This window comes from Dendrobates tinctorius, unplaced genomic scaffold (assembly GCF_039654945.1).
Source record: "Dendrobates tinctorius isolate UK_male_01 unplaced genomic scaffold, ASM3965494v1 ptg000054l, whole genome shotgun sequence".
NCBI lineage: Eukaryota > Metazoa > Chordata > Amphibia > Anura > Dendrobatidae > Dendrobates > Dendrobates tinctorius.
This window is the reverse complement of record NW_027361722.1, coordinates 428912-443495: the sequence shown is the minus strand read 5'-3', so window position 1 is coordinate 443495 and position 14584 is coordinate 428912. Positions and strand designations below refer to the sequence as shown.

General features: G+C 45.0%; 1 protein-coding gene across 1 annotated transcript in view; it reads right to left on the bottom strand.

Moving 5' to 3' along the window:
* LOC141091417 (3 beta-hydroxysteroid dehydrogenase/Delta 5-->4-isomerase-like) overlaps positions 1–13934 on the bottom strand; it is a 58013-nt gene extending 44079 nt beyond the window's left edge. Inside the window, exon 1 of the mRNA XM_073576960.1 lies at positions 13245–13934. Within this exon, the coding sequence (XP_073433061.1) occupies positions 13245–13404 (160 nt within the window). The 5' untranslated portion in view covers positions 13405–13934. The remainder of the gene's footprint in view (positions 1–13244) is intronic.
* Positions 13935–14584: the final 650 nt, after the last annotated feature.

The following is a 14584-nucleotide window of genomic DNA, read 5'->3' as shown; positions in this document are numbered from 1 at the left end:
CGTACACCTTGTACACACGCAGCTCCTCTCCGTACACCTCGTACACCTCGTACACACACGGCTCTGCTACATCCACCCTGTAAACCCCTCCTGACCTCACACATAAACTTCCCCTCATCCAGCACCATGACAACCAAGTCCTGCATACGCCTGGTTCCTGATCATGTGACCCCTGACTCCTCCCCTACTGTGACATCATCACAGGTCCTGTGTGCAGCCATCCTTTCAGGCCAATTGCAGCCTGGCAGCCACTCAAAGCAAGGAGCGGCACAGCCAATGAGTGGCTGCAGCTCCCCCATCGGGCCCTTAAACACTTCAGGCCTCTTCACAGCTGCAACCCCTGCCGGGATTAACAATCATGGGGATTCCACAGAATATTGATCTCTGAACTCTTCCTGAGGTAAAACATTAGGATTGTTGTGTCTACATGTTTATGATCTTGTTTTCTGCATTTTTTGTTATTTTGACCATTTCTCATTTTCTAAAAATACAATATTTATTGCTTGGAGATTCGGAGACATGTGGTCAGAAGTTTATAGAATAAAAGAGCAATTTACATTTTACTCAAACATATCAAGAGGAAAATCAGACAAACTGAACATTGTGCCGCGGTCTCTTCATTTCTGCCAGCGCTGTATTTTACTAACTGAACCCCGGCAGCCAACGTTAATGGAGGGACTGACCACATTGGGGCTTTCTTCATTAATCAGAGGAAATACGTTTAGTTTTATAGACGCTGATATTTGAAAGATTCCACTTTGTGTCTAAGTGTCGGGGAATTATTCCAGTCCGTCACCATCGACCTCTCATCTACGGCAGGGGGGGGGAATCTCAGGATGACCTGTTCTCCCGCCCCGGAAGATCCTGGGACCACAGGGCTCAGGGCCGGCAGCTACGCGGTGACATCTGCGGGCCCTTCAGGGTGAGTGCGCACACTGCGGATTCTGCTGCGTTGTACAGTACCATTAAAATCAATGAAAAACAAAAACCACCGGGCGCACGGTGCGGCTCTCCTGCAGCTTCACATCCGCAGCATGTCAATTCTTTGTGCCGATTCAGCTGCGCTTTTACACCTGCTGCATTGTAGAGGTGGAAAGGATTTTGCCAAATCCACGTGGAAAAATTCACAGAACAATCCGCAACATGTGCACACAGCCTTAGTGTCTTCTTACTCTGCGGGAACTCGCAAGCAGCATTCACTACTGCGATGTATATCAGCCCCTCTTATAACACTCCAGTGCTGATATAACCCCCAGACATTACATCATATGTAACTGATATCAGCCCCTCTTATAACACTCCAGTGCTGATATAACCCCCAGACATTACACCATATGTGACTGATATCAGCCCCTCTTATAACGCTCCAGTACTGATATAATCCCCAGACATTACACCATATGTGACTGATATCAGCCCCTCTTATAACGCTCCAGTACTGATATAACCTCCAGACATTACATCATATGTGACTGATATCAGCCCCTCTTATAACACTCCAGTGCTGATATAACCTCCAGACATTACATCATATGTGACTGATATCAGCCCCTCTTATAACACTCCAGTGCTGATATAACCTCCAGACATTACACCATATGTGACTGATATCAGCCCCTCTTATAACACTCCAGTGCTGATATAACCCCCAGACATTACACCATATGTGACTGATATCAGCCCCTCTTATAACACTCCAGTACTGATATAACCCCCAGACATTACATCATATGTAACTGATATCAGCCCCTCTTATAACACTCCAGTACTGATATAACCCCCAGACATTACATCATATGTGACTGATATCAGCCCCTCTTATAACGCTCCAGTACTGATATAACCCCCAGACATTACACCATATGTGACTGATATCAGCCCCTCTTATAACGCTCCAGTACTGATATAACCCCCAGACATTGCATCATATGTGACTGATATCAGCCCCTCTTATAACGCTCCAGTACTGATATAACCCCCAGACATTACATCATATGTGACTGATATCAGCCCCTCTTATAACGCTCCAGTACTGATATAACCCCCAGACATTGCATCATATGTGACTGATATCAGCCCCTCTTATAACGCTCCAGTACTGATATAACCCCCAGACATTACATCATATGTGACTGATATCAGCCCCTCTTATAACGCTCCAGTACTGATATAACCCCCAGACATTACACCATATGTGACTGATATCAGCCCCTCTTATAACGCTCCAGTACTGATATAACCCCCAGACATTACACCATATGTGACTGATATCAGCCCCTCTTATAACGCTCCAGTACTGATATAACCTCCAGACATTACATCATATGTGACTGATATCTGCCCCTCTTATAACGCTCCAGTACTGATATAACCCCCAGACATTACACCATATGTGACTGATATAAGCCCCTCTTATAACACTCCAGTACTGATATAACCCCCAGACATTACACCATATGTGACTGATATCAGCCCCTCTTATAACGCTCCAGTACTGATATAACCTCCAGACATTACATCATATGTGACTGATATCAGCCCCTCTTATAACACTCCAGTGCTGATATAACCTCCAGACATTACATCATATGTGACTGATATCAGCCCCTCTTATAACACTCCAGTGCTGATATAACCTCCAGACATTACACCATATGTGACTGATATCAGCCCCTCTTATAACACTCCAGTGCTGATATAACCCCCAGACATTACACCATATGTGACTGATATCAGCCCCTCTTATAACACTCCAGTACTGATATAACCCCCAGACATTACATCATATGTAACTGATATCAGCCCCTCTTATAACACTCCAGTACTGATATAACCCCCAGACATTACATCATATGTGACTGATATCAGCCCCTCTTATAACGCTCCAGTACTGATATAACCCCCAGACATTACACCATATGTGACTGATATCAGCCCCTCTTATAACGCTCCAGTACTGATATAACCCCCAGACATTGCATCATATGTGACTGATATCAGCCCCTCTTATAACGCTCCAGTACTGATATAACCCCCAGACATTACATCATATGTGACTGATATCAGCCCCTCTTATAACGCTCCAGTACTGATATAACCCCCAGACATTGCATCATATGTGACTGATATCAGCCCCTCTTATAACGCTCCAGTACTGATATAACCCCCAGACATTACATCATATGTGACTGATATCAGCCCCTCTTATAACGCTCCAGTACTGATATAACCCCCAGACATTACACCATATGTGACTGATATCAGCCCCTCTTATAACGCTCCAGTACTGATATAACCCCCAGACATTACACCATATGTGACTGATATCAGCCCCTCTTATAACGCTCCAGTACTGATATAACCTCCAGACATTACATCATATGTGACTGATATCTGCCCCTCTTATAACGCTCCAGTACTGATATAACCCCCAGACATTACACCATATGTGACTGATATAAGCCCCTCTTATAACACTCCAGTACTGATATAACCCCCAGACATTACACCATATGTGACTGATATCAGCCCCTCTTATAACGCTCCAGTACTGATATAACCTCCAGACATTACATCATATGTGACTGATATCTGCCCCTCTTATAACGCTCCAGTACTGATATAACCCCCAGACATTACACCATATGTGACTGATATCAGCCCCTCTTATAACGCTCCAGTACTGATATAACCCCCAGACATTACACCATATGTGACTGATATAAGCCCCTCTTATAACACTCCAGTACTGATATAACCCCCAGACATTACACCATGTGACTGATATCAGCCCCTCTTATAACGCTCCAGTACTGATATAACCCCCAGACATTACATCATATGTGACTGATATCAGCCCCTCTTATAACGCTCCAGTGCTGATATAACCTCCAGACATTACACCATATGTGACTGATATCAGCCCCTCTTATAACTCTCCAGTACTGATATAACCTCCAGACATTACATCATATGTGACTGATATCAGCCCCTCTTATAACGCTCCAGTACTGATATAACCCCCAGACATTACATCATATGTGACTGATATCAGCCTCTTATAATGCTCCAGTGCTGATATAACCTCCAGACATTACACCGTATGTGACTGATATCAGCCCCTCTTATAACGCTCCAGTACTGATATAACCCCCAGACATTACATCATATGTGACTGATATCAGCCCCTCTTATAACGCTCCAGTACTGATATAACCCCCAGACATTACATCATATGTGACTGATATCAGCCTCTTATAATGCTCCAGTGCTGATATAACCTCCAGACATTACATCATATGTGACTGATATCAGCCCCTCTTATAACGCTCCAGTACTGATATAACCCCCAGACATTACACCATATGTGACTGATATCAGCCCCTCTTATAACGCTCCAGTACTGATATAACCCCCAGACATTACATCATATGTGACTGATATCAGCCCCTCTTATAACGCTCCAGTACTGATATAACCCCCAGACATTACATCATATGTGACTGATATCAGCCCCTCTTATAATGCTCCAGTACTGATATAACCCCCAGACATTACACCATATGTGACTGATATCAGCCCCTCTTATAACGCTCCAGTGCTGATATAACCTCCAGACATTACACCATATGTGACTGATATCAGCCCCTCTTATAACTCTCCAGTACTGATATAACCTCCAGACATTACATCATATGTGACTGATATCAGCCCCTCTTATAACGCTCCAGTACTGATATAACCCCCAGACATTACATCATATGTGACTGATATCAGCCTCTTATAATGCTCCAGTGCTGATATAACCTCCAGACATTACATCATATGTGACTGATATCAGCCCCTCTTATAACGCTCCAGTACTGATATAACCCCCAGACATTACATCATATGTGACTGATATCAGCCCCTCTTATAACGCTCCAGTACTGATATAACCCCCAGACATTACATCATATGTGACTGATATCAGCCCCTCTTATAACACTCCAGTACTGATATAACCCCCAGACATTACATCATATGTGACTGATATCAGCCCCTCTTATAACGCTCCAGTACTGATATAACCCCCAGACATTACACCATATGTGACTGATATCAGCCCCTCTTATAACGCTCCAGTACTGATATAACCCCCAGACATTACACCATATGTGACTGATATCAGCCCCTCTTATAACGCTCCAGTACTGATATAACCTCCAGACATTACATCATATGTGACTGATATCTGCCCCTCTTATAACGCTCCAGTACTGATATAACCCCCAGACATTACACCATATGTGACTGATATCAGCCCCTCTTATAACGCTCCAGTACTGATATAACCTCCAGACATTACATCATATGTGACTGATATCAGCCCCTCTTATAACACTCCAGTACTGATATAACCCCCAGACATTACATCATATGTGACTGATATCAGCCCCTCTTATAACACTCCAGTACTGATATAACCCCCAGACATTACATCATATGTGACTGATATCAGCCCCTCTTATAACGCTCCAGTACTGATATAACCCCCAGACATTACATCATATGTGACTGATATCAGCCCCTCTTATAACGCTCCAGTACTGATATAACCCCCAGACATTACACCATATGTGACTGATATCAGCCCCTCTTATAACGCTCCAGTGCTGATATAACCTCCAGACATTACACCATATGTGACTGATATCAGCCCCTCTTATAACGCTCCAGTACTGATATAACCTCCAGACATTACATCATATGTGACTGATATCAGCCCCTCTTATAACACTCCAGTACTGATATAACCTCCAGACATTACATCATATGTGACTGATATCAGCCCCTCTTATAACGCTCCAGTACTGATATAACCCCCAGACATTACATCATATGTGACTGATATCAGCCTCTTATAATGCTCCAGTGCTGATATAACCTCCAGACATTACATCATATGTGACTGATATCAGCCCCTCTTATAACGCTCCAGTACTGATATAACCCCCAGACATTACATCATATGTGACTGATATCAGCCTCTTATAATGCTCCAGTACTGATATAACCCCCAGACATTACATCATATGTGACTGATATCAGCCCCTCTTATAATGCTCCAGTACTGATATAACCCCCAGACATTACATCATGTGACTGATATCAGCCCCTCTTATAACGCTCCAGTACTGATATAACCTCCAGACATTACATCATATGTGACTGATATCAGCCCCTCTTATAATGCTCCAGTACTGATATAACCTCCAGACATTACATCATATGTGACTGATATCAGCCCCTCTTATAACGCTCCAGTACTGATATAACCCCCAGACATTACATCATATGTGACTGATATCAGCCTCTTATAATGCTCCAGTGCTGATATAACCCCCAGACATTACATCATATGTGACTGATATCAGCCCCTCTTATAATGCTCCAGTACTGATATAACCCCCAGACATTACATCATGTGACTGATATCAGCCCCTCTTATAACGCTCCAGTGCTGATATAACCTCCAGACATTACATCATATGTGACTGATATCAGCCCCTCTTATAACGCTCCAGTACTGATATAACCCCCAGACATTACACCATATGTGACTGATATCAGCCCCTCTTATAATGCTCCAGTGCTGATATAACCCCCAGACATTACACCATATGTGACTGATATCAGCCCCTCTTATAACGCTCCAGTACTGATATAACCCCCAGACATTACATCATATGTGACTGATATCAGCCTCTTATAATGCTCCAGTGCTGATATAACCTCCAGACATTACATCATATGTGACTGATATCAGCCCCTCTTATAACGCTCCAGTACTGATATAACCCCCAGACATTACATCATATGTGACTGATATCAGCCTCTTATAATGCTCCAGTGCTGATATAACCCCCAGACATTACATCATATGTGACTGATATCAGCCCCTCTTATAATGCTCCAGTACTGATATAACCCCCAGACATTACATCATGTGACTGATATCAGCCCCTCTTATAACGCTCCAGTGCTGATATAACCTCCAGACATTACATCATATGTGACTGATATCAGCCCCTCTTGTAACGCTCCAGTACTGATATAACCCCCAGACATTACACCATATGTGACTGATATCAGCCCCTCTTATAACGCTCCAGTACTGATATAACCCCCAGACATTACATCATATGTGACTGATATCAGCCCCTCTTATAACGCTCCAGTACTGATATAACCCCAGACATTACACCATATGTGACTGATATCAGCCCCTCTTATAATGCTCCAGTGCTGATATAACCCCCAGACATTACATCATATGTGACTGATATCAGCCCCTCTTATAATGCTCCAGTACTGATATAACCCCCAGACATTACATCATGTGACTGATATCAGCCCCTCTTATAACGCTCCAGTGCTGATATAACCTCCAGACATTACATCATATGTGACTGATATCAGCCCCTCTTATAACGCTCCAGTACTGATATAACCCCAGACATTACACCATATGTGACTGATATCAGCCCCTCTTATAATGCTCCAGTGCTGATATAACCCCCAGACATTACATCATATGTGACTGATATCAGCCCCTCTTATAATGCTCCAGTACTGATATAACCCCCAGACATTACATCATGTGACTGATATCAGCCCCTCTTATAACGCTCCAGTGCTGATATAACCCCCAGACATTACATCATATGTGACTGATATCAGCCCCTCTTATAACGCTCCAGTACTGATATAACCCCAGACATTACACCATATGTGACTGATATCAGCCCCTCTTATAATGCTCCAGTGCTGATATAACCCCCAGAAATTACATCATATGTGACTGATATCAGCCCCTCTTATAATGCTCCAGTACTGATATAACCCCCAGACATTACATCATGTGACTGATATCAGCCCCTCTTATAACGCTCCAGTGCTGATATAACCCCCAGACATTACACCATATGTGACTGATATCAGCCCCTCTTATAACGCTCCAGTACTGATATAACCCCAGACATTACACCATATGTGACTGATATCAGCCCCTCTTATAATGCTCCAGTGCTGATATAACCCCCAGACATTACATCATATGTGACTGATATCAGCCCCTCTTATAATGCTCCAGTACTGATATAACCCCCAGACATTACATCATGTGACTGATATCAGCCCCTCTTATAACGCTCCAGTGCTGATATAACCTCCAGACATTACATCATATGTGACTGATATCAGCCCCTCTTATAACGCTCCAGTACTGATACAACCCCCAGACATTACACCATATGTGACTGATATCAGCCCCTCTTATAATGCTCCAGTGCTGATATAACCCCCAGACATTACACCATATGTGACTGATATCAGCCCCTCTTATAACGCTCCAGTACTGATATAACCCCCAGACATTACACCATATGTGACTGATATCAGCCCCTCTTATAACGCTCCAGTACTGATATAACCTCCAGACATTGCACCATATGTGACTGATATCAGCCCCTCTTATAACGCTCCAGTACTGATATAACCCCCAGACATTACACCATATGTGACTGATATCAGCCCCTCTTATAACGCTCCAGTACTGATATAACCCCCAGACATTACACCATATGTGACTGATATCAGCCCCTCTTATAATGCTCCAGTGCTGATATAACCCCCAGACATTACATCATATGTGACTGATATCAGCCCCTCTTATAATGCTCCAGTACTGATATAACCCCCAGACATTACATCATGTGACTGATATCAGCCCCTCTTATAACGCTCCAGTGCTGATATAACCTCCAGACATTACATCATATGTGACTGATATCAGCCCCTCTTATAACGCTCCAGTACTGATATAACCCCCAGACATTACACCATATGTGACTGATATCAGCCCCTCTTATAATGCTCCAGTGCTGATATAACCCCCAGACATTACACCATATGTGACTGATATCAGCCCCTCTTATAACACTCCAGTACTGATATAACCTCCAGACATTACATCATATGTGACTGATATCAGCCCCTCTTATAACGCTCCAGTGCTGATATAACCTCCAGACATTACATCATATGTGACTGATATCAGCCCCTCTTATAACGCTCCAGTACTGATATAACCCCCAGACATTACATCATATGTGACTGATATCAGCCCCTCTTATAACGCTCCAGTGCTGATATAACCCCCAGACATTACATCATATGTGACTGATATCAGCCCCTCTTATAATGCTCCAGTACTGATATAACCCCCAGACATTACATCATGTGACTGATATCAGCCCCTCTTATAACGCTCCAGTGCTGATATAACCTCCAGACATTACATCATATGTGACTGATATCAGCCCCTCTTATAACGCTCCAGTACTGATATAACCCCCAGACATTACACCATATGTGACTGATATCAGCCCCTCTTATAATGCTCCAGTGCTGATATAACCCCCAGACATTACATCATATGTGACTGACATCAGCCCCTCTTATAACGCTCCAGTACTGATATAACCCCCAGACATTACATCATATGTGACTGACATCAGCCCCTCTTATAACGCTCCAGTACTGATATAACCCCCAGACATTACATCATATGTGACTGATATCAGCCCCTCTTATAATGCTCCAGTACTGATATAACCCCCAGACATTACATCATGTGACTGATATCAGCCCCTCTTATAACGCTCCAGTGCTGATATAACCTCCAGACATTACATCATATGTGACTGATATCAGCCCCTCTTATAATGCTCCAGTGCTGATATAACCTCCAGACATTACATCATATGTGACTGATATCAGCCCCTCTTATAATGCTCCAGTACTGATATAACCCCCAGACATTACATCATATGTGACTGATATCAGCCCCTCTTATAACGCTCCAGTGCTGATATAACCCCCAGACATTACATCATATGTGACTGATATCAGCCCCTCTTATAATGCTCCAGTACTGATATAACCCCCAGACATTACATCATGTGACTGATATCAGCCCCTCTTATAACGCTCCAGTGCTGATATAACCTCCAGACATTACATCATATGTGACTGATATCAGCCCCTCTTATAATGCTCCAGTGCTGATATAACCTCCAGACATTACATCATATGTGACTGATATCAGCCCCTCTTATAATGCTCCAGTACTGATATAACCCCCAGACATTACATCATATGTGACTGATATCAGCCCCTCTTATAACGCTCCAGTGCTGATATAACCCCCAGACATTACATCATGTGACTGATATCAGCCCCTCTTATAACGCTCCAGTGCTGATATAACCCCCAGACATTACACCATATGTGACTGATATCAGCCTCTCTTATAACGCTCCAGTACTGATATAACCTCCAGACATTACATCATATGTGACTGATATCAGCCCCTCTTATTACGCTCCAGTACTGATATAACCCCCAGACATTACACCATATGTGACTGATATCAGCCCCTCTTATAATGCTCCAGTGCTGATATAACCCCCAGACATTACATCATATGTGACTGACATCAGCCCCTCTTATAACGCTCCAGTACTGATATAACCCCCAGACATTACACCATATGTGACTGATATCAGCCCCTCTTATAATGCTCCAGTGCTGATATAACCCCCAGACATTACATCATATGTGACTGACATCAGCCCCTCTTATAACGCTCCAGTACTGATATAACCCCCAGACATTACATCATATGTGACTGATATCAGCCCCTCTTATAACCCTCCAGTACTGATATAACCCCCAGACATTACATCATATGTGACTGATATCATCCCCTCTTATAACGCTCCAGTACTGATATAACCCCCAGACATTACACCATATGTGACTGATATCAGCCCCTCTTATTACGCTCCAGTGCTGATATAACCCCCAGACATTACACCATATGTGACTGACATCAGCCCCTCTTATAACGCTCCAGTGCTGATATAACCCCCAGACATTACATCATATGTGACTGACATCAGCCCCTCTTATAACGCTCCAGTGCTGATATAACCCCCAGACATTACATCATATGTGACTGATATCAGCCCCTCTTATAATGCTCCAGTACTGATATAACCCCCAGAAATTACATCATGTGACTGATATCAGCCCCTCTTATAACGCTCCAGTACTGATATAACCTCCAGACATTACATCATATGTGACTGATATCAGCCCCTCTTATTACGCTCCAGTACTGATATAACCCCCAGACATTACACCATATGTGACTGATATCAGCCCCTCTTATAACGCTCCAGTGCTGATATAACCCCCAGACATTACATCATATGTGACTGACATCAGCCCCTCTTATAACGCTCCAGTACTGATATAACCCCCAGACATTACATCATGTGACTGATATCAGCCCCTCTTATAATGCTCCAGCACTGATATAACCTCCAGACATTACATCATATGTGACTGATATCAGCCCCTCTTATAATGCTCCAGTACTGATATAACCTCCAGACATTACATCATATGTGACTGATATCAGCCCCTCTTATAACGCTCCAGTACTGATATAACCCCCAGACATTACATCATATGTGACTGATATCAGCCCCTCTTATAACACTCCAGTACTGATATAACCCCCAGACATTACACCATATGTGACTGATATCAGCCCCTCTTATAACGCTCCAGTACTGATATAACCCCCAGACATTACATCATATGTGACTGATATCAGCCCCTCTTATAACACTCCAGTACTGATATAACCCCCAGACATTACACCATATGTGACTGATATCAGCCCCTCTTATAACGCTCCAGTACTGATATAACCTCCAGACATTACGCCATATGTGACTTATGTGACTGATATCAGCCTCGTGTACCCTCATGTGTGAGCAGGAGGAGGTCAGGGATCGCCGTCACCAGTAGATTTTCTTATTAACTATGCTGAGTAAGTAAAGCAGAAAATTTGTTATAAAGTTGCAAAACTTTTCATTATCCAATGAGTCGGCCGCTAGTTGTGCTTGTCGTAAAGGTTGAGGCTCGTCAGCTCTCGCTATTAGGCCTCGTGCACAGACATTAGTGTGGGGTCTTCCCCCTCCACAGACATTAGTGTGGGGTCTTCCCCCTCCACAGACATTAGTGTGGGGTCTTCCCCCTCCACAGACATTAGTGTGGGGTCTTCCCCCTCCACAGACATTAGTGTGGGGTCTTCCCCCTCCACAGACATTAGTGTGGGGTCTTCCCCCTCCACAGACATTAGTGTGGGGTCTTCCCCCTCCACAGACATTAGTGTGGGGTCTTCCCCCTCCACAGACATTAGTGTGGGGTCTTCCCCTCCACAGACATTAGTGTGGGGTCTTCCCCCTCCACAGACATTAGTGTGGGGTCTTCCCCCTCCACAGACATTAGTGTGGGGTCTTCCCCTCCACAGACATTAGTGTGGGGTCTTCCCCTCCACAGACATTAGTGTGGGGTCTTCCCCTCCACAGACATTAGTGTGGGGTCTTCCCCTCCACAGACATTAGTGTGGGGTCTTCCCCCTCCACAGACATTAGTGTGGGGTCTTCCCCCTCCACAGACATTAGTGTGGGGTCTTCCCCCTCCACAGACATTAGTGTGGGGTCTTCCCCTCCACAGACATTAGTGTGGGGTCTTCCCCTCCACAGACATTAGTGTGGGGTCTTCCCCCTTCACAGACATTAGTGTGGGGTCTTCCCCCTCCACAGACATTAGTGTGGGGTCTTCTCCTCCACAGCATTTGTAACATATCCCCTCCGGACCCCTGTCCATCAGGAGAACACAGGCAGCGGCCGGCTCTCCCCATTTTGCCATAGACTTCTGTGTACAGGCTTGACGACCCTCACTCTCATTTTAGGGTCCAGCGCTTCTACTATATAATCGTCTAATTCTGTCTCTCTGTAATGGAAATCCCACGTACCTGATTGGTCACGCCCGGCCATCCACGACCAATCAGCGACAGGCGCAGTCCGGCCGCGAATTGGCGCGGCATTAGAACGACGCACGCCCCAGGTAGCCGCTGATCTCCCGACGGTTGCTGCGGGTCATCTCCGGCGCACGGACTTGCCGCAATCAGCGATATTGGTGCGGAATCATGATAAATAAACTACACACATATTGTAGAATACCCGATGCGCTAGAATCGGGCCGCCATCTATTATGCCATAAGTGTCTCTAATAAGAATACCCCTTTAAGAAGCAGCAGAGCGCCCCTTTACGAGACTTACGCTCACAGGTGTGGAGAAGCTGGGCACTCAGGATCTTATCCATGGCTCGAAGTTCTCCTAGGTCGTCTTCTTCCTCCAGTAACATCTGCACAATCCGGTGCCCTACAAACCCACTGGCCCCCGTCACCAGGCAGGAGACCCCTGCCAGCGCACCGCTCATGGCGACTGCAGATCTGCAGGGTTGTCAGCAGTCACAGGAATCAGTACTGGGACATGGAGAGAAGAATCACAGCAGTGCAATGAACACGGGGTGCAGAGCTATATGCCTGTCTCCCCCGAAGGTCAGAATGTGCGCTGCCCACAGAAGCCTTGACAGTGGGACGCCTCCTCCCCCGCCGTCCTGTAGGGCCCTCGCTATATGGATCTGTGGTGCCCAAGTGTGAGCATGGTGCACCAACTAGTACCATAAATATCTGAACCACGAGAGAGAGAGACTGCTAGACGCACAAGTAATCCCTCCACAAAGTGCGTCAGTGTCCCTCACACACAAAGTCTATATGAGGCCGAGTTCAGATCTTGTTTTGTGTTGTTGGAATCTCTCTCATCAGGGTCATGTACAAAGCCCCGAAAAAGTCTTCAGACACCGTGAAGTTTTGCAGTAAGGGCTCTGCTCAGATGAGACCAAAGGAGAACTATGCGCGGCAGAACTGTGGAGACCTGTGTGACGGGTGCCTTCCCCCTCCCTCCAATCCCGTAAAGAAACCCAGACAATCCTAGGTGGGTGAACAGGTCGGTCACAGTTTAGTAATTACACTCCGTAACGGGCGGCTCGCGCCGAGATCCTGTCCGCATTCGACAGGCAAGTTGGCCCAACGAGCGGTTACGAACCTTTGCGCTCCTCTGCTTCTCCCGCCACGGAGGATCCTGTGTATACCCTACACGGGACTCCGACCCCATCCATCAGCGTTAGGGCCTGTTCAACCCCCTCCTGTAAACCTGTCAGAAAAATATCGAGGCCAATGTCCGTCAGGTGAACTCCGTCCGGTCTTAATAGTTTTGTGTTATCCCGTTGCAGATGGTGGTGACGAATTACGATACCGCCTTTTCCTCTCACAAATTTTCCCATCCGGGCGTTGAATTTCCTCCTTGTGCGCTCTATGGCTTTTTTATCTCTTGCGCCTCGCCAGACGGCCCGTGGTATCATCTCTGACCACACCAGCATCATATTTGTGAATAAACAGGGGAGCCGGTCTATATCCGTTGTCATCCACTTATACAGGTCCGCCACCTTTTGCTTGCCTAGATCATTGTCACCCGCGTGTACCACCAGTATCACCGGGCGCTTTGGCCTCCTTGAAATGTCAACCATCTCTTTGAACACCTGTTTCCATTGGAGGCCT